Raw genomic sequence first — 21142 nt, 5'->3', positions numbered from 1 at the left:
CACACACACACACAAGATGCACATACACTATTAAGGATCTGAATTAGGATGCCAGAATGTAGCAATCAAGAAGTAGTGACCCTTTTCACTGGTGAGGGGGGGATCTTTTTTGGGTATGGGAGCATGAACAGAGGAAACCGCCCCCCCCCCCCCCATCCCCGCCCCTGCACACCCCCCTTCAATCGCAAAGATACCGCTTCCATTGGTGAAATGCCAGTGCTGGCACAATGGTAGCCATTTGACAATTTAAAGGTGTCAACTGTCCCAAGGATGGGGTGGGCTGCCTGATACCTCCCCCGCTCCTGTCACTGGCAAAACCCCAGCACAGGTGGGTGGGTGGGCAACTGGCTTGGCACCCCAAATAGTGCCAGCCCGCTCCCGAGCAGAATGAGGGGAGGAAGGGAGGGTGTGGAAACCAATGAGGAACGTATATTCCACCTGATTCGCCCCTTCGGCCACCCAGAGAGATCAGCGACGAATCGTTGCCCCAACTTGGGTCAGCTGACTTGGGATCGTTGAGTGGCGCGGGTCTGGGGATGGGGCCTGTGTGACTCAGCAATGCATTGCCTGGGTGGCTGAACCTCCCGGGGTGGGGGGAGGGATCTGTTAGGCCCCCCACCAAACTGAACCCCTCCCCACCACCCCCCCCCCCCAGGGCAGCCGAGAAACCGAAACCCGAGCTGAAATACCTCCGTGCGAAGCGAGATAAAAAAGCAGCATGACGTGTAAAGGCTTGTGCACTGGCACAAACCCTTCTGATCGTTCAGGTAATCCTAGAGTATATGGTTTCCAAATACTGGAAGCCCTACTAATCAAGCAGCACTTGTAAGAGCTTAGATCAAAAAGCTAGGAGACAGCACTCCAAACAAATCCTGGGCTAAGAATGTCTTAATGACTGGGTTTACTCTGTACTTACAGCCTCCTCTGAAGCAATCCATTAGCTGCGGCTAATAGGATAAAAGGGGCTTTGAGAAGCGAGATTATAAACTGTGAGGGAGGAGGTTAACATTGATCGGAATCTGTCAATCACCTGCGGCCCCACCCCATTCGTATTCAGAAAGATAAGAACAATCACTCACATTCTACAGAAATGTGAAAAGGAAGAGATTAGTGAAAGTAAACTTTGGTCCCTTGTCGGGAGAGACAGCAGCAACTACAATGGGAAATATAGGAATGATGTGGAGATGCCGGTGTTGGACTGGGGTAAACAGAGTAAGAAGTAAGAAGAGTAAGAAGTTTAACAGCACCAGGTTAAAGTCCAACAGGTTTATTTGGTAGCAAAAGCCACACAAGCTTTCGGAGCCTTAAGGCTGGTGTTGTTAAATATAGGAATGCCAGAGACCTTAACAACCTATTTTGTATCTTCACGGGATAAGGCACAAATTATCAGAACTAGTTCAGAATGAAAGGTCCAGTGAAATTGAGGAACTTAGGGATAGTTTATAAAGTTTAAAGTTTATTTATTAGTCACAAGTAGACTTACATTAACACTGCAATGAAATTACTGTTAAAATACCCTCGTCGCCACTCTCCGGCGCCTCTTCGGGTACATTGAGGGAGAATTTAGCACGGCCAATGCACCCTAACCAGCACGTCTTTCGGGCTGAGAGAGGAAACCGGGGCACCTGGAGGAAACCCACACAGACACGGGGAGAACGTGCAGACTCCGCACAGACAGACAGCGACCCAAGCCGGGAATCGAACACAAGTCCCTGGCGCTGTGAGGCAGCAGCGCTAACCACTGTGCCACCCCCCCCCCCAAAAGAAACAGTGGGGGATCAAGATTCATCTTCGAGTCAGTGAAACATTCTCAAACACACTCGCTGTGAGCAGATACCTGGTAAGGACGGCAGATTTCCTTCCCTGAAGGACATTAGTGAACCAGATGGGTTTTTCCGACAATCGACAATGGTTTCATGGTCATCAGTAGATTCTTAATTCCAGATTTTTATTTTTAGTAAATTCAAATTTCACCATCTGCCGTGGCAGGATTTGAACCCGGGTCCCCAGAGGATTACCTTAGGTCACTGGATTACTAGTCCAGTGACAATACCACTATGCCATCCCCTCCCCAGCTGAGACCTGAAAAATGATCAGCTAAATAGGCAAATCTGAGTGCTTCCAGCAATTTCTGTTTCCATTATAATAAAAATACCTTCTTGCAATTATACACAGCCTTGGTCAGACCACACCTGGAGCACGATCTCCAGTTTATATACAATTATATACAGCCTTGGTCAGACCACACCTGGAGTACCATCCCCAGTTTTGATCTCTACCTATAGGAAGTAGATACGTTCCTTGGACAAGTGCAATGCAATGAGATTAATTCCTCAGGCAACAAGACCTATATTCCTTAGATATTAGAACAGTGATTCCCAAACTTTTTTCACTGGGCCACACTTTCGGAATAAAAATTTGCTCGCGCCACACCGAATTTATTATTGATAAGAAATACATTCAAAAACAAAAAAAAACTCCTAGCAGTGCTTGATTCATAACATACTACATACATACTACTTTATAATATGATCATGGGACATCCAGAAAGTATAAAACAATGCTTGTTTAAACCATGTTTAAATGTTTCTTTGATTGTCCTTGAATCTTCCTGCCACACTTGCCATCCTCTCTCACCGCACCAGTGTGGCGCGCCGCAGCCTTTGGGAACCACTGGATTAGAAGAATGAGAGTTGATTCAATTCTTAGTTGGTTGACAGGGTAGATGCCGTAAAAATGTTCCCCCTGGCTGGTGAATCTAGAACACGGGCTCACAGTTTCAGAATAAGGGTTTGGTCATTTATGACTGAGTGGCAGATGCAATGTAACGTGGATTAATGTGAAGTCATCCAAATCAGACAGAGAAACAGAATGACAGAGTATCATTTAAATGGTGATAGATTGGGAAATGTTGATGCATAAAAGGATCTGGATGTCCTTTTACGCCAATTACTGAAAGCAAGAAGCCAGGAAGGCAAGTGGTATGTTGGCCTTCACTGCAAGAGAACTTGAGTGCAGCAGCAAGGATGTCTTGTTGCAGCTGTACAGGGGTCTGCTGAGACCACACCTGCTGTGCGGTTTTGGTCTCCTTATCGAAGGGAGGATTTACTTGCCTTGGAGAGAGTGCAGCGAAGATTTACCAGACCGATTACTGGGGTGGCAGGATTGTCGTGTGAGGAGAGATTGGGTCAACTGGGCCTGTATTCACTGGAATTTAGAAGAATGAGAGGGGACCTAACTGAAATGTATAAAACTCTAACAGGGCTGGACAGACTGGATGCGGTAATGTTGTTTCCTCTGGTTGGTGGGGCCGGAGTGGTGGGGAGGGGTGGGTGGTGTCTAGAACAAGGGATCACAGTCTCAGGATATTTGGTCGGCCATGCAAGAGGCCATTGTCTTAGGCTAAGGGGTAGCAGATTTAAAACAGAAGTGAAGAGGAATCACTTCACTCAAAGGGTGGTGAATCTGTGGAATTCTCTACCCGAGACTGCAGTGGACACCAGAACACTAAACAAATTTGAGAAGGCAGATAGATTTTTATTAATAGTGGGATGAAGGGCTATGGGTGTGGGCAGGAAGGTAGAACTGAGATCAGCCATTGTTGTATTAAATGGCAGAGCAGGATTGAAGGGCTGAACGACCTACTCCTACTCCTAGGGGAGGTGATGGCCTAGTGATATTATCGCTAGATTATTAATCCAGAAACTCAGCTAATGTTCTGGGGACCCAGGTTCCCACCATGGCAGTTGTTGGAATTGGAATCCAAAAAAGAATATCTGGAATTAAGAATCTACTGATGACCATGAAACCATTGTCGATTGTCGGAAAAACTCATCTGGTCCTTTAGAAAAAGAAATCTGCTGTCCTTACCTGGTCTGGCCTAATGTGACTCCAGACCACAGCAATGTGGTTGACTCTCAACTACCTTTGGACAACTAGGGATGGGCAATAAATGCTGGCCAACCAGTGACGCCCATGTCCCATGAATGAACAAAAAAAAGTTATTCGTTCTTATGTTTATTAGGACTGGGATGAGGAGAAATTTCTTCGCACAGAGGGTGGTGAATCTGTGGAATTCTTGACCTGTGGAGGCCAAATCACTGAGTATATTTAAGAGGGAAATGGATAGAGTTCTCGACTCAAAAGGTGTCAAAGGGTATGGGGAGAGTGCTGGAGTATTGCATTGAGATAGAGGACCAGCCACAATCTGATTGGATGGTGGAACAGGTACAAAGGGCTGCCTCAGTTTTTGTAGTTTTAAGTTCCTATTTATACAACGCCTTTCACAACCTCCTGGTGATGACTGTCCCTTTAAGGATCAATCTGCAGAGTAAGGGTCACATGTCCCGGTGAATCAGTCAGGTGTGGGAATCATCCTGGTACGGTGGACGCCTGTACTCACAGAGTCATCTCAGGGGCTGATTGCAGTCACGAGGTTGCGGGACTCTGTATAGTTTTAACCTGTAAATAAACAAGTTGTGTTTTCCCTAAACCAGTGATTGGGCACCTTTACACCCCTTAAGATTATTACAGCTGGTGGGGTACCTTCTGAAGTGCCGTCACTGCGAGCCAATCTGCGCAAAGCAAGCTCCCGCATACAGCAATGTGATCAGTGATTGGATAATCGATTTTGTGGGTTAGTTAGTGAGAAACACTCTGGGGGGGAATTTTCCATTCCTATCCGCCACGGGAATCATACTGAGCAGGGGGGGTGGCGGGGGGGGGGGGCACGGAGGGGGGAGGAGCGGACCATGCAAAAGTCCGTTGACCTCAGGCGGGATTTTCGGGTTTGAGTGCGGCTGGAAAATCCCGTCTTGTGTCTCTTTACCTTTCCTTTAAGCTGCTCCCAGCATTTGGTTACCCGTCCCGATATGTAGCTCAGTATCAACCTTTGATTGACAACCATTCCCGTGGGCCACTGTGGGGCATTTTACTGTCAAAGGCGCTATATAAATGCAAGCTGTTGTTTGTATAGATTACGGGTGATCTGATTCTGATCTCCAGCAATCTCTACTTTGGTTCCACAACCCTTAATACCCTTTGGCCTGACTGAAATACATCTCGGTTTGGAAATTTTCAGTGGACCCCCAACCTCGACAGTTTGCGGTGGTGGGTTAAGAGTTCCGGTTTTGACCACCCTCTCTGTGATGAAGTGTTTCCTGCCATTTCCCCAAACAACCGGGCTCAAATTTAAGATGAATGCGCAGGTTGCATTGTTTGATTCTTGCTGCATAGAAATATGGAAACTGGAAGCAGGAAGAGGCCATTCAACCCTTCCAGCCTGCTCCGCCATTCATTATGATCATGGCCGGGTGTCAAATTCAATATCCTGATCCCCCCTCCCCTTCTCCCCAATATCCCTTGATCCCTTTAGCCCCAAGAGCTATCTCTAATTAAGATGAATGCACAGGTTGTATGGAACCCATCTCATCTCGTCATTGCAAAATGTTTCATTGACACCTGGAGTCACAAATCCCTCATGTCTCCCAGTGTGCGCGTGCTTCCACATTTAAACAAGAGTTTATATGTCCAGACCTCTCGCATTTCCTTTCAATCTCTCTCCGCCTGCACATTCTTCTGCCCTTTTAATATCTTTTTAAATATCTTGCCATTTGTCTTGCTGAGGAGATCATCTCACGATGTTCTATTAAACAAAACTAATTTAGTGTTACCAACCCTCCAGCATTGTCCTGAGTTCTCCAGGAATGAAAGGTTAATCTCCGGAGCAACCGCAACCAATGGGAGTCAGAACACGGGAGCTATCTTCATCCTATTTGAACACTCCTGTTTATTCATTGTAAAAATACCGGAGACGAGGCAAACATGACTGAGAGCCATTGCTGTTCTCGGTCCCAATCAGACTGTTCGATCCAGTGCAGCCCTGTCCATTATCCTGGTTGATCCTTAGATTGCGTACCCAACTTCATGTCCTCTGTGCTGCTTACCGTCACGATAAACTGCTGTCCCAGACTCTCCAGTTAGTCCCAGACATTCAATCTTCTGGAGTGGGAGAATTCATAAGTTCATAAGATATAGGAGTAGAATTAGGCCATCTGGCCCATCGAGTCCGCTCTGCTATTCGAACATGGCTGATATGCTCCTCATCCCCATTTTCCTGCCTTCTCCCCATAACCCTTCAACCCATTACCAATTAAAAATCTGTCTAACTCCTCCTTAAATTTACTCACTGTCCCAGCATCCACCACACTTTGTGGTAGCAAATTCCACAGATTCACAACCCTTTGGGAGAAGTAGTTTCTCCTCAACTCTGTTTTAAATTTGCTGCCCCTTATCCTAAGATTATGACCTCTCGTCCCAGAATGCCCCACAAGAGGAGGAATCCGCTCCACGTCTACTTTATCCATACCTTTCATCATCTTGTATACCTCAATTTGATCTCCCCTCATTCTTCTAAATTCCAGAGAGTTTCGGCCTAAACTGTTCAATCTCTCTTCATACGACAAACCCCTCATCTCTGGAATCAATCCAGTGAACCTCCTCTGAACTGCCTCCAATGCCACTACATCTTTCCTCAAATAAGGGGACCAAAACTGTGCGCAATACTCCAGGTGCGGCTCACCAATGCCTTGTATAGTTGCAACAATGCTTCTTTACCTTTATATTCTATTCCTTCCAATTCTTCAACAATTTATTGATGATCTTGCCAGAAACAGCGAATGTTTGTGAGATTGCAGTGGGGGTGAGTAGGGTTTGTGAAGATGCCCTCTATCTTCTCAATCCTTGACTTTCACAATGCGTTCTCACACACACTCACTACTTTTTACCAGAACACAAAATAGTTATGAAGGCCATTTGGCCTATCCTAACTCAGCCTTCAAAATGATCCATATCACGGTGTGTGATATCAGATATTAGAGGGATGTTCAGATATTAGAGGGATGTTTTTTACACAGAGGGTGGTGGGGGCCTGGAATGCGCTGCCAAGTAGGGTGGTGGAGGCAGGCACGCTGACATCGTTTAAGACTTACCTGGATAGTCACATGAGCAGCCTGGGAATGGAGGGATACAAACGATTGGTCTAGTTGGACCAAGGAGCGGCACAGTCTTGGAGGGCCGAAGGGCCTGTTTCCTGTGCTGTACTGTTCTTTGTTATCTCCACCCTTTACATAAACTCCTGATCACCTCCACTCTTGTGTTTATTGACTTACATCGGCTACAGAACATTTTGATTTTAAATTTCTCATCCTTGTCTTCAAACTCCTCCATGGCCTCCCCCTTTCAATCTCTGTCATCTCCTGTCGCCACACGACCCTCCGAGATGTCTGCACTCACCTCATTACGGTTTCTTGTACATCTGCTACTTCCTTCACCCACATCCACACTGAGACAAACGCACCAAACCACCTGTGCCAATAGTCATTGACGCACCCACAAACTCCTACAGCTTCTTAGCATCCCCCCGGAGTCGGGGGTGATTTGCTTCCACTCTGGTTGGATGGGCTGTTTCATGGTTGGCGAGTGCGATGTACAGATTCTGTCCCTTGTGGGGCAGGTGGTGCAGACTCGGGAAAATGAGGTGTTTGGAGGGTTGTGCGCTCTCTCTGCCGCCTTGACTTCACCTCCAGGCGAAGTCTCTTGATGATGTTTGGTGTCTTCCTGAATGAACCTTCTCCATTTTTGTTAGTGTCAAACCAGGGTCTCCCGTGAGTTGGTGGAGACATTTAATCTCTGCAGGAATGCCTTGAGGAATCACACATACACATAAAGATCCATACACTTCACTCTGGAAATGTAAAGCTGATGCCAGTAGAAGTGATTATGAAGATGACCAATTGTTGTAAAAAACCCAACTCATTTACTAATGTCCCTTAGGGAAGGAAATTTCCCATCCGTACATGGTCAAGCCTATGTGTGACTCCAATTTCACACTAATGTGCTTGATTCTTTACTGCCCTGTCATTCAATTGTATCAACCCACCTCAGAATGAGGAGCTTCAAGAGGAAAGCCCACCACCAATTACTCAATGGTCATCATGGAAGGAGTCTGAGTTGCTGTTACAACATGCATTTTTACATGCATATTGTAGTCCGGAGCTATGGACAGTGATGGTAGGAGATCCAGCGTAATTCCCGTCACACGGCTGACCAGGAGTTTCTCTCCCACAAACTCGTATGCACACACACACACACACACTCACACACACACACACATACACACACACATACACTCACAAACACACACTCACACACACACAATCAGAGAGTAACTTACTGTATAGAGGGACGCCATTCAGACTGTCAAATCCATGCAAGGTCCCTAAGGAGCCAATCCAGTCAGTCCCACTCTCCAAGTCGGTTTCCAAAACCCTGGTAGTTTATTTCTTCCAAATGCCCATCCAAATTCCTTGTGAAATTATATCGTTTCGGCACTGACCAACCACATGGACAGCAATTCCAAGCCATAAACACTCACTGCATAAAAATATTCTTCCTCAAATTCCCCTTGCATCTCTTGCCCAAAGTCTCAAATAAGTCACCTAGTCCTTGTAAAATCAGCCAACCTTCACAGAATCATAGAATCCCTATTCAGCCCATCGAGCCTGCACCAACAACACCCAGGCCTTATTCCCATAACCCCACATATTTACCCTCCCTATCCCCTGACACTAAGGGGCAATTTAGCATGGTCAATCAACCTAACCCGCACATCTTTGGAGTGTGGGAGGAAACCGGAGCACCCGGAGGAAACCCACGCAGACACGGGGAGAATGTGCAAACTCCACACAGACAGTGACCGAGGCCGGAATTGAACCCGGGTCCCTGGCGCTGTGAGACAGCAGTGCTAATCACTGTGCCACCATGCCACCCAGTAGATAGACTCCCTCTGTACTCTCTCTAAATGCCAGCCCTTGTAATTGGCCACTGGGTCAACCCGCTCTTGGTGTGAAGAGGAACTTGTGGAAAATCAATTCCACAATTTGTGGCCCCTTTCCCCCGACCCTCAGTTCGAATCTGTGACCCTTTGCCTGCCTGGTATGGTTGAGATTGACCTTCAGTGAGCCCTCCTTACCATCTGTGACCTCCAGCTGAGCCTTGGCGAGGATGCTTCCTGCCACGGTTAGGGCTTGACAGATGTAGTAGCCGGCATCAGACCGCTGGATGTTGGTGATGGTGAGGTCCCCGCTCGAGGAGACGGCAAATCTACTGGAAGGCTGCGGAGGCTGATTGGGAAACAGCAGGTTCTAGAAATGAAACATGACAAAAAATGCAAAGAAATTAATTTCTGACATTCCAACACCACTTGCGCACCCAGTGAGGGAATTATGCCTCAAGAACAGCAAAATAGAACAATGGGGACAAGAATAGGCTATTCGACCTTTCACCCCTGTTCCCACAGTTCAACAGGATCATGATTGTTAGAATCCCTGCAGTGCAGAAGGAGGCCACTTGGTCCATCGATTCTGCACCGACTCCCCGAAAGAGCAGCTTACCGTTGCCCTATCCCTATAACCTGCGCATTTACCATGGCTAATCCATCTAACTTACACATCTTGGGACATTAAGGGGCAATTTAGCATGGCCAGTCCACCAACCCGCACATCTTTGGAGTGTGGAAGGAAACCAGAGCATCCGGAGGAAACCCACCCAGACATGGGGAGAACGTGCAGACTCTGCACAGTCACCCGAGGCTGGAATTGAACTCGGGTCCCTGGCGCTGTGAGGCAGTCGTGCTAACCACTGTGCCACCGTGCCACCCTCCAGCTGTACTGCTCAGGAACCTCTACACTCCAATTCCAATGGCTTCTGCATCTCAGATGTTTAGGCACACCATTCAGCCCATCGAGCCTGAACTGACAACAATCCCACCCAGGACCTATCCCCAAAAACTCATGTAATCACCCTGCTAATTCCCCTGACACTAAGGGCCAATTAGCATAGCCAATCAACCTAACCTGCAGATTTTTGGACTGTGGGAGGAAACCGGAGCACCCGGAGGAAACCCACGCAGACACGGGGAAAACGTGCAGACTCCACACCGACAGTGACCCAGACAGCACCCGGGTCCCTGGCGCTATGAGCTAGCAGTGCTAACCACTGTGCCACCATCAACCCTACCTCCCTGCATTATCTTTTAATTCCCTTAGTAAATAAAAATCTTCCAACCTCTTCCCTGAATTAACTCAAAGGCTAAGCGTCCACAAGCCCCCAGGGGAGGGAATTTTGCAGATTCACAACCTTTTGAGTGAAGAGGTTTTTCCTCATCTGGGTGGGAAATGGTGAACCCCCTCAACCGGAGGCTGTGACCTCATGTTCTCGGCTCCCCAGCCGAGAGGAATAATTTTCTCAGCACCTCGGCCCTGTCAAGCCCCTTCAGAACTCTCCACGCTTCGATTTGATCACCTCTCATTCTTCTCAACCCCATTAACATTTAGAGGCAAGTAATAAAATGGAATTGGCAGAGGGGCTTCAGTGAGATATTTCCCAGCTTGAGAATCACTGAACCGTACTGAGTCGGAACAAAATAGAAGGCACATTTCAACGGTGCTTTTCTTGACCTCGGGATGTCCCAAGGCGTTTTACAGCCAATGTCACTGCATGTTTTTTAAATGAGAAAAACCCAATCAGGCAATTATCGTGTTGGACATGGTTCAGTAGGTACAGCCATCACTGGAACATCACGGGGTTATGTGCTCAACTCTCACTCTCAGCTTGCAGGCGCAAGCCAGGAATGATCCAGGGCAGCAGTGTAGGGGGCCCGCCATCCTTTGAACGAGACATGTAACCGAGGTCCCGTCTGCTCTCTGAAGTGGATCTGAAAGATTCTGTGCCACTACTGGGAGGGCCAGGTGGGTTCTCCCTCGTGTCCTGGCAAATATTTATCCCCTTGACCAACATTACTTAAATTGGTGAGCTGGCTATCGCAACTATTTTGTGGAGTTTACTTTTATTCATTAGTCATAAATAAGTTTACTTTAACACTGCAATGACGTTACTGTAAAATTCCCCTAGTCGCCGCACTCCGGTGCCTGTTTGGGTACACTGAGGGAGAATTTAGCACGGCCAATCCACCTAATCTGCACTAGGACAGCATGGTGGCACAGTGGTTAGCTCTGCTGCCTCACAGCGCCAGGGACTTGATCAATAAGGAGATCAGGGTTTATGGGGAAAAGGCAGGAGAATGGGGTGAGAAAAATATCAGCCATAATTGAATGGCGGAGCAGACTCGATGGGTCAAGTAGCCTAATTCTGCTCCTATGTCTTATGGTCTTGGGACCCGGGTTCGATTCCTGGCTTGGATCACCGTCTATGTGGAGTTTGCACGTCCTCCCGTGTGGGTTTCCTCCGGATGATCCGGTTTCCTCCCACAGTCCAAAGACGTGCAGGTTAGGTGCACTGGCCATTGCTAAATTGCCCCTTAGTATCAGGGGGACTAGCTGGGGTAAACGTGTAGGATTATGGGGATAGGGCCTGGGTGGGATTGTTCTTCTCAGTGCAGACTCGACGGGCCTTATGGCGTCCTTCTGCACTGTAGGGATTCTATGATATAGGGAGGGAGGGAGGGAGATGACGGTAGAATTTGAAAGCAAGGGTGAGAATTTTTAAATTGGTGCATTCTGAATTGCTGAGAACTCAAGGGCCTGAACTGACAGGGCTGAGGGGGAGGGCTGTGTGTAACCCTGAACCCCTGAGACAAATTATGTTTGATGGCCCAGCATGTCCTTCCCCATTCCTATTACATCCTGAGATTTTCACCCCCTTTCATGGGAGGTCACAGTAGCAAATTAACGCTTTTCAATTAGGCAGTCTGCAATTTTGTCACTCCCTTAAATTATGTCAGCGTTTAATTAAGAGGTGTATACTTTTATTAGCTAATGATGGATTGTCCACTCTGATAGATCCAAGGATGATGCTATTAGCCCTCGTTGCAGCTAACAAATGATGCCTCTTATGGGCTCTACAAATTATGCTTAACCTTGCATTATTTGGTGGTACAGTTATCAGCACACCCTCCATTAACTGGCCGCAATGCTACTCTGGGAACACAGTGTCCACACTCCATCCATTATCATTACATCCTCGCAATGAATGCTGTCTGGCTGCATGAATAACTCTTGATGTTCTTAAAAGGGCAATGATAGGGCTTGAGGAAGCTTGCACATTCCTTAACAACCTGCCTCTCTGACCATAGCTCTTCTCACCTATTCTAATTCTTCCTTCTCGGTGTCAAATTTTGTTCAATAGTCACTCCTGGCATGTTTTTTTAAAAAAAGTTTATATATTAGTGTCACAAGTAGGCTTACATTCACACTGAAATTAAGTTACTGTGAAAATCTGGTCGCCACATTCCGGCGCCTGTTTGTTTACACTGAGGGAGAATTTAGCATGGCCTCTGCACCCTAACCAACACGTCTTTCGGACTGTGGGAGGAAACCGGAGTACCCGGAGAAAACCCACACAGACACGGGGAGAACGTGCAGACTCCACACAGACAGTGACCCAAGTCTGGAATCGAACCAGGGTCCCTGGCGCTATTAGGCAGCAGTGCTAACCACTGTGCCACCCATTATAATGGAAAGATGCGATATAAACACACATTGTTGCTTTGTTGGGGGAAAGAGGGAAATTGTTCGACCATTGGTCACATGTAAATTTCATTGGTGAACCAGTGGGTTTTCACAACAATGGTTTAATGGTCTTCATTAGACTTTTAATTCCAGATTTTCCATCTGCCATAGTGGGATTCGAACCCAGGTCCCTGGATTTATGGTCCATTGACGATTCCACTATACCTCCCCACTATTAATGCTCCAGCTGCAAGAGTGTTGAGACCTTAGCTCAGTGGGTAGTGCTCTTGCTTTGTAAATAGTGGATTCAATTCCCACTCCAGGAACTTCAACACAAAACACACTGAGCTCCCAGTGCAAGACCGAGGGAGTACTTCACAGTCAGGGGGGGCTGTCTATCTGATGCAAATACTAAACTGGGACCCTCTCTGACTTCATAGATGGATCTCAAAGATCCCACGTCACTATCTTGAAAGGTGGTGGCCACTTACCCCAGTGAAATGAGCAATATTTACCCAAAGCTAATGGCCAGAACTCTCCCACCTCGCCCGCCATGGAATCGGCACGGGCGAGGGTCCGACAACGGAAATCTCCATTAACCTCAGGCGGGAATTTCTGATCTCGCCCGAGCGAGGCCGAAAAGTCCCGCCCATTATCATTAAAAAACAAGCAATGTGGTCATGGCCACACTGCAAGGTTTGGGATCTTGCTTTGTACAAATTGCTGCCACTTTTCCCTGCAATCCAACAGCAACTATCTGACAAAGACATTTGATTGGCTGCTACGTGCTCTCAGACAGCCTGAGGTTGTGAAAGACGCTACAGAAATCCAAGTTCTTCCTGTCTTCATCGATTATGCTGCCATATTCCCCGGTGATGTGCTCAATGGACAGAGCAATAAATCAGGTTAAAGAAATGAGCTGAAACTTTCCCCGATGATGGAGGAAGCATTGCAAAGCCAGCTGTGGTATGGAGCACAGGGGTCCACGGCCCAGGGATGAGTTTCCTGACCTCCTCAGGGGTGAGTTGGAGGGGGATAAGAGGAGGGTGGTGTGAGCTGGAGGTCAAAGAATTGCAATGGGCTTCAGAGTCTCTGGACTAGACAGGGTGAAAGATCAGTCAGGGGTGCCCAAAGTCCAGCATACTAATCAATACTAGGGAGCAGAGCTTGGACAAGGCGAGGGTTGATCTTGGTTGTGGGTGAGGTTTCTATGGTGCATGCCTTGTAACTTCTTAGATGGGGCTTCAAAGGGAGGCTCATGTCCCAGGAATAGACAACACTCTCGGGAGAAGAATGAAAGATTTGGTGTTCCACTCAAATGGACACTTACCCAATCTGCAAGCAATGATTTCACAGTAACGTACAGAACACAAGGAGGAGATTCAGCCCATCGTAGAATCACAGAATACCACAGTGCAGAAAAGGCCCTTCGGCCCATTGAGTCTTCCCTATGGCTGTACTGGCTCTATGAAAGAGCTATCCAATCAGTTCAAATCCACTGCTTGTTCCCTCTGTCTTTGAATGTTTCTTACTTGTAAGTATTCACACAATGCCCTTTTGAAAGTTACTATAAAATCTATTTCCATCGCCGTTTCAGACAGTTCATTCCAGATCATAACAACTTATTGCACAAAAAAAATCCTCTTTTTGTTCATTCGTTCATGGGCTGTGGGCATCGCTGGCCAAACCAGCATTTATTGCCCATCCCTAATTGCCCTTGAGAAGGTGGTGGTGAGCTGCCTTCTTGAACCGCTGCAATCAGTGGGCGAGTGGAATCGGCTGCCGTCAGTGGTGGTGGAGGCAAACTCAATAGGGTCTTTTAAGAGACTCCTGGATGAGTACATGGGACTTAATAGGATGGAGGGTTATGGGTAGGCCTAAAAGGTAGGGATATGTTCGGCACAACTTGTGGGGCCGAAGGGACTGTTTTGTGCTGTAGTTTTCTATGTTTCTATGTAATCCATGTGGTGTAAGTACACCCATAGTGCTGTTAGGGAGGGAATTTCAGGATTTTGACCCAGCGACAGTGAAGGAATGCCGATATATTTCCAAGTCAGGATGGTGTGCAGTGTGAAAGGGAATTTCCAGGTAATGTTCCTGTTTGTCTGCTGCCCTCGTCCTTCCAGATGGAGTATAGAAACACAGAGGGACCTAGGTGTGCAAGTCCACAAATCCTTGAAGGTGGCAACACAGGTGGAGAAGGTGGTGAAGAAGGCATATGGTATGCTTGCCTTTATAGGATGGGGTATAGAGTATAAAAGCTGGAGTCTGATGATGCAGCTGTATAGAACGCTGGTTAGGCCACATTTGGAGTACTGCGTCCAGTTCTGGTCGCCGCACTACCAGAAGGACGTGGAGGCGTTAGAGAGAGTGCAGAGAAGGTTTACCAGGATGCTGCCTGGTATGGAGGGTCTTAGCTATGAGGAGAGATTGGGTAGACTGGGGTTGTTCTCCTTGGAAAAACGGAGAATGAGGGGAGATCTAATAGAGGTATACAAGATTATGAAGGGGATAGAGAGGGTGAACAGTGGGAAGCTTTTTCCCAGGTCGGAGGTGACGATCACGAGGGGTCACGGGCTCAAGCTGAGAGGGGCGAAGTATAACTCAGACATCAGAGGGACGTTTTTTACACAGAGGGTGGTGGGGCCTGGAATGCGCTGCCAAGTAGGGTGGTGGAGGCAGGCATGCTGACATCGTTTAAGACTTACCTGGATAGTCACATGAGCAGCCTGGGAATGGAGGGATACAAACGATTGGTCTAGTTGGACCAAGGAGCGGCACAGGCTTGGAGGGCCGAAGGGCCTGTTTCCTGTGCTGTACTGTTCTTTGTTCTTTGTTCTTTGGTGGTGGTTGAGGACTTGGAAGGTGCTGTAGAAGGAACCTTGGTGAATTGTTGCAGTGCATCTTGTAGATGGTACACACTGCTGCTACTGAACGTTGGTGGTGGAGGGAGTAAATGTTTATGGATGTGTTGCCAGTCAAGCAGGGCTGCCTTGTCCTGGATGGTGTTAAGCTTCTTGAGTGTTGTTGGAGCTGCACCCATCCAGACAAGTGGGGAATATTCCATCACACTCCTGACTTGTGACTTGTAGATGGTGGACAAACTTTGGGGAGTCAGAAGGTGAGTTTTCAAGGCTATAGGCCAATTGCTGGTAAATGGGATTAGGTGAGAGGTCAGGTGCTCCTTGTATGTCAGCGTGGACTTAATGGGCCGAAGGACCTCTTCTGCAATGTATGACTCTATGAGTTACTCACCACAGGATTCCGAGCGTCTGACCTGCTTTTGCAGCCACTATATTTATATGGCTGGGTCCAGTTCAGTTTCTGGTCAATGGTGACCCTCAGGATGTTGATAGTGGAGGATTCAGAGATGGTAATGTCATGGAATATCATGAGGAGATTGGTTAGATTCTCTCTTGTTCTTCCTCTGGTTCAATTATTAAATATCTCAAATCTGTGCCCTCTGCTCTCTGACCTGCTTGCCAATGGAAACAGTGTCTCCTTACATATACAATCAAAACTCTTCCCAAGATTGACCTTTTCCAAAGTTTGAACAAACAAGAGCATCTCTTCAGGTTGGCAGAAAAATAATCTTCACACAGTTCTCATTTTCAGATCTGAGGGCTGATTAAAATATGAACAGATGTGGGATTTACAGAACACTGCAGCCTGTTCGGGAGACACACAGGGAGCTGAATCTGTGATGAACTTGGACAGGTCGGAGGTGAAGGGGGAACCAGTGGCAATGTTGAGGGTTCTCTTGCACTCCCACCCCGATGACTCGGCTGAGAATTATTTTTGCTGGAGGGCCACAGTTTCTGAAATGATATTGGATGTGAGGCAGGCAGTTTGCAATAAGCCAACTCCCACAAACTGCAATGTGATGAAAGAGCGGGTAACCTGATTTAGAATCTCCACAGTGCAGAAGGAGGTCATTCAGCCCATCGAGTCTGCACCGACTCTCCAAAACAGCATCCCACCCCAGGCTCTCCCCTCCATCCCAGTACATTTCCCATGGCCAATCCACCTAACCTGCACATCTTTGGAGTGCGGGAGGATCCCAGAGCACCCAGAGCAAACCCACACAGACACGGGGAGAACGGGCAAACTCCACGCAAGCAGTAATCCTGGTGCTGTGAGGCAGCAGTGCTGACCACTGTGCCACCCAGTGGTATTGGTTGAATGAGAAGTGTTGGTCCCAGGACTCCGGGGAGAACTCCTCTGCTCTTCCTCAAAGTACTGGCTGTCCAATCTTTTACATTCACCCAAAAGAGCAAAGTCAGTTTAATGCCTGATTAGAAAGGCAGCACTTTCGACAATGCAGCACTCCCTCAGCATTGACAATATCCCCCAGTGATTCAGTGCCAAGTGTTGTCTGATAATGCTCCTGTTTCGTGCCTCAGGGCATTTCAGGTAAGAACATTAAAGAATAGGAGCAGAGATAGACCATTGTGCCTGCTCTGCCAATCAATAGATTCATGGCTGGTTTTCTACCTCAGCTGTGCCTTGCTGCTCTACCCCCCACATCCTTTAGCTCAGTTGGCTGGACGGCTGGTTCATGATGCCAACAGCATGGGTTCAATTCCCATACCAGCTGAGGTTATCCATGGAGGCTCTGCCTTCTCAGTCTTACCCCTCACCTAAGGTGTGGTGACTCTCAGGTTAAATCACCACCAGTAAACACTCCCCCTTTGAAGGGGAGAACAGCTTATCGTTATCTGGGACTGTGGCAATTTTGCCAATACCTTTAGTCCCTCAATGGCTAAGAATTATCAACCTGCGTCTGGAATACGCTCAGTAATTAAGCATCTCTGGGTCCCAGAATTCTGATTCACAGCCTCTGCATGAAGATCGCAGTCCAAAATGGCCCACCCCTTCTCCCAAGATTATAAACCCAAATTTGAGACTCCTTAGAAATAAGCTCTAAGCATCTACCAGGTCAAACTCTCAAAAGAATTTGACCCATTTCACTATCACCTCTCAATCTTCTAATCTTCAGAGAATATAAGAAGACCATTCTGCCCATTCTCTTCTGATAGAACAACTCTCTCCCAGGAATCACTAGACTATTAATCCAGAAACTCAGCTGATGTTCTGGGGACCCAGGTTCGAATCCCGCCATGGCAGATGGTGGAATTTGAATTCAATTTTTAAAATCTGGAATTAAGAATCTACTGATGACCATGAAACCATTGTCGATTGTAGGAAAAACCCATCTGGTTCACTGATGTCCCTTTAGGGAAGGAAATCTGCCGTCCTTATCTAGTCTGGTCTACATGTGACTCCAGAGCCACAGCGATGTGGTTTTACTCTCACCTGCCCTCGGGCAACTAGGGATGGGCAATAAATGCTGGCCAGCCAGCGATGCCCGTGTCCCACGAATGAGTAAATTAAAAATCAATCTGATTGTGTTAAATACAAGCTCTTGATGGTGGATCGGACAGTCAGAGGGCACTCACCTGGCTTCCCTCTTTTTGCCAGAAGACCGCTGGTTGAGGATTTCCTTTTGTCTCACACGGGAAGGTGGCAGTGCGTCCCTGAGCCACGATCTGATCCCTTGGCCTCACGACAAACTGAGGGGCAGCTGGGGGGCGGGGTGGGGGGGGGGGGGGTGGTGATGGGGGTGGGGGGGCAACCAGATGACACGTCAGACAGCACAGAACAGACTAATATGTCTTTGGTCCAAACCTCCCACAATAGACATGCAGAAAGAGTAACAGGAGCGGGAATTTCCCCTTTTAATACGCGGTGGTTTATATACTCAACTCACTCCTTGCCACACAGTGGATCATTTGTGTGTGATTTCATGCCTTCTTCCAATTCTATTCCCTCCCCCCACAACCCTCATTGCATACTCAGGTGTCTGTTCCTCGTGTGTGTGTGCCAATTCATTGAGTGAGTCAATGAAATCAGGCACCCATCTTCACCCAGCACCCAACTCTGTGCAACCACTGAACAATGACCAGGAACCTTGACTGATATCCCCCCAGTAACCCAGGGGTCAGTGGACAGTGACAAGGAGCAGGAACCCTGGCTGATTTCCCCTCTCTAACCCAGGGACCACTGGACAGTGACATAGGGCAGGAACCCTGGCTGATTTTCCCCCACTAACCCACGGGTCAGTGGACAGTGACATGGAGCAGGAACCCTGCCTGATTTCCCCTCTCTAATCCAGGGATCACTGGACAGTGACATAGAGCAGGAACCCTGGCTGATTTTCCCCCACTAACCCACGGGTCAGTGGACAGTGACATGGAGCAGGAACCCTCTCTGGTTTCCCCTGTCTAACCCAGGGACCAGTAGACAGTGACATAGACCAGGAACCCTGGCTGATTTCCCCCCACTGACCCAGGGGTCAGTGGACAGTGATCAGGAGCAGGAACCCTGGCTGATTTCCCCTCTCTAATCCAGGGATCACTGGAAAGTGATCAGGAGCAGAAGTCGTGACTGTTTTCATCTTTCTCCTTAATCTTGGGGCTTGATACAGTCAGTTGGAGATAATTCCCCTGTAACATGCTTTGTTTATCTTTTAGTTTGTTCAGTTAATGTTGGGATAATATCGGCATGATGTTGCTGACATCATCCACTCACATTAGCAGAGCATGAGGGTTGGATTACCATCAGCAGAAATGCATGAACTTCACGGCACTACAGTAACTGCTCTTTCATCTATTTGAGATTGTTAACCCATCACTTTCACACTGCTGTTCGATTCTTAAACTCCGTCAGTGCAGATTGTTTAATAGACTGAACGTCTCAGCAAAAGAATGGTCAATTTATATCTAAAATTCATCTGGTATCAGAATAATCAGAACTGCATTTAACTCACAAAATTCTCTCTATAAAAGGGGTCCCTGATGGTGAGATTCTCTCTATAAAAGGGGTCCTTGATGGTGAGACTCTCTCTATAAAAGGAGTTCCTGATGGTGAGATTCTCTCTATAAAAGGGGTCCTGGATGGTGAGACTCTCTCTATAAAAGGGGTCCTTGATGGTGAGATTCTCTCTATAAAAGGGGTCCCGGATGGTGAGATTCTCTCTATAAAAGGGGTCTCTGATGGTGAGATTCTCTCTATAAAAGGAGTTCCTGATGGTGAGATTCTCTCTATAAAAGGGGTCTCTGATGGTGTGACTCTCTCTATAAAAGGAGTTCCTGATGGTGAGATTCTCTCTATAAAAAGGGTCCTTGATGGTGAGATTCTCTCTATAAAAGCAGTCTTTGAATATATATACACAGTTAATAAATGGATAGTGGGAGCATCGAATGCAGAAGTTCTTTGATTTAGGTGCACAGAATAATGACAGTAAAAGATCAGGAATCTCGCCAAGATCTGGAATGCCGCTGGAAAAAAAGATTGGATTAGAACATGCACAAATTCAAAGCACAATTTGGTCTTAGTCCACATCCCCGGGTCTCATGCCAAGTCACCCACTGATTCTGTTAATGTTATCAAAACACGATGTTTAAACACAATCTAGAATAATCTGCATGGCCCAGCATGCATGGGCGAGGCTGATAAACCAGACACAAAGAGCCAACGCACAAGCATCTGAATGAAGCTCAGTGATAGCTGAAGCCAAGCAAGCAGCAGCAGAGAGGGAGAGAGAGAGGCAATTAAAGACTGGGCAACCTGGGATCTTTCACTAATTCAGCTGATAAAGTGTCTGGGAGAAGCTTCGAGCACATCGCTAAATTAGCTTGGATTCCTGGCACACGATGCCGCATTCAACGAGAGTAAAGCGTAACTTGTACTGAAACGTAACAGGATGCTCGCAAGAACCAGCAGAGTCGGACGTGACCAGAGGCACACAAAGACAGCTCTGAGGACAGGGACTCTGGGACAAACAAGACGATAACGCATTCCACGTTCACCATTATTTCAACAGCAGCGAAAGCAGAGCCACAAATAGCCACAAGGCAGAAAATACCAAACAGCACCTCTTTTCTCACTTGCCCTCTCATTTGCTTTTTTTCCATCCTCCACCTTTTAGTTCTCCCTCACCTGGTCCTCACCAGGTGCTGAATCTTGCTGTAGAACAGGTGCATGGGATGTTGTACCCGAACCGGAGCTGAGATGTCAGCAGCATATTGGGCCACTGGAGACATGCATACACACACACACACACCCGCACACACACCCGTACACCCGCACACACCCCCGCACGCACGCACACACACACACACCTGAACGCGCACACACACACACACCCACCCGCACGCACGCACACCCGCACACACACCCCGCACACGCACACACCTGCACACACCCGCACACACATACACACCCGCATGCACACACACCCGCATGCACACACACACACACATGCATACACACACGCATACACACACACACCCGCACACACAAACATAGACACATACCCATGCACACACACGGACACAGCAGCACACACACACCCGCACACACACACATGCACATACACACACCTACAGACACATACCCATGCACACACACACGGACACACCAGCACACACACAAACTGATAATCACACACACACACACACTCTCGCGATCTCGCTCACCCACGCAAACTCACATGCAGACTCTCACAAACTCACAACCTGATACACACACCCACATCCACTCACATTCACAAA

The 21142-nt window shown here is 47.6% G+C and overlaps 1 protein-coding gene across 1 annotated transcript in view; it reads right to left on the bottom strand.

Moving 5' to 3' along the window:
- The window catches only part of robo2 (roundabout, axon guidance receptor, homolog 2 (Drosophila)), a 530474-nt gene that overhangs the window by 142121 nt on the left and 367211 nt on the right, over positions 1–21142 (bottom strand). The window contains exons 8-9 of the mRNA XM_078233065.1: positions 17987–18111; positions 9032–9203 (exon numbers count right to left, since the gene is read on the bottom strand). Coding sequence (XP_078089191.1) covers positions 9032–9203; positions 17987–18111 — 297 coding nt within the window. The remainder of the gene's footprint in view (positions 1–9031; positions 9204–17986; positions 18112–21142) is intronic.

The sequence above is a fragment of the Mustelus asterias genome, chromosome 17, assembly GCF_964213995.1.
Source record: "Mustelus asterias chromosome 17, sMusAst1.hap1.1, whole genome shotgun sequence".
Classification (NCBI taxonomy): Eukaryota; Metazoa; Chordata; class Chondrichthyes; order Carcharhiniformes; family Triakidae; genus Mustelus; species Mustelus asterias.
Note: the sequence above shows the minus strand (reverse complement) of the source record. Positions and strands in the feature narration are given on the sequence as shown.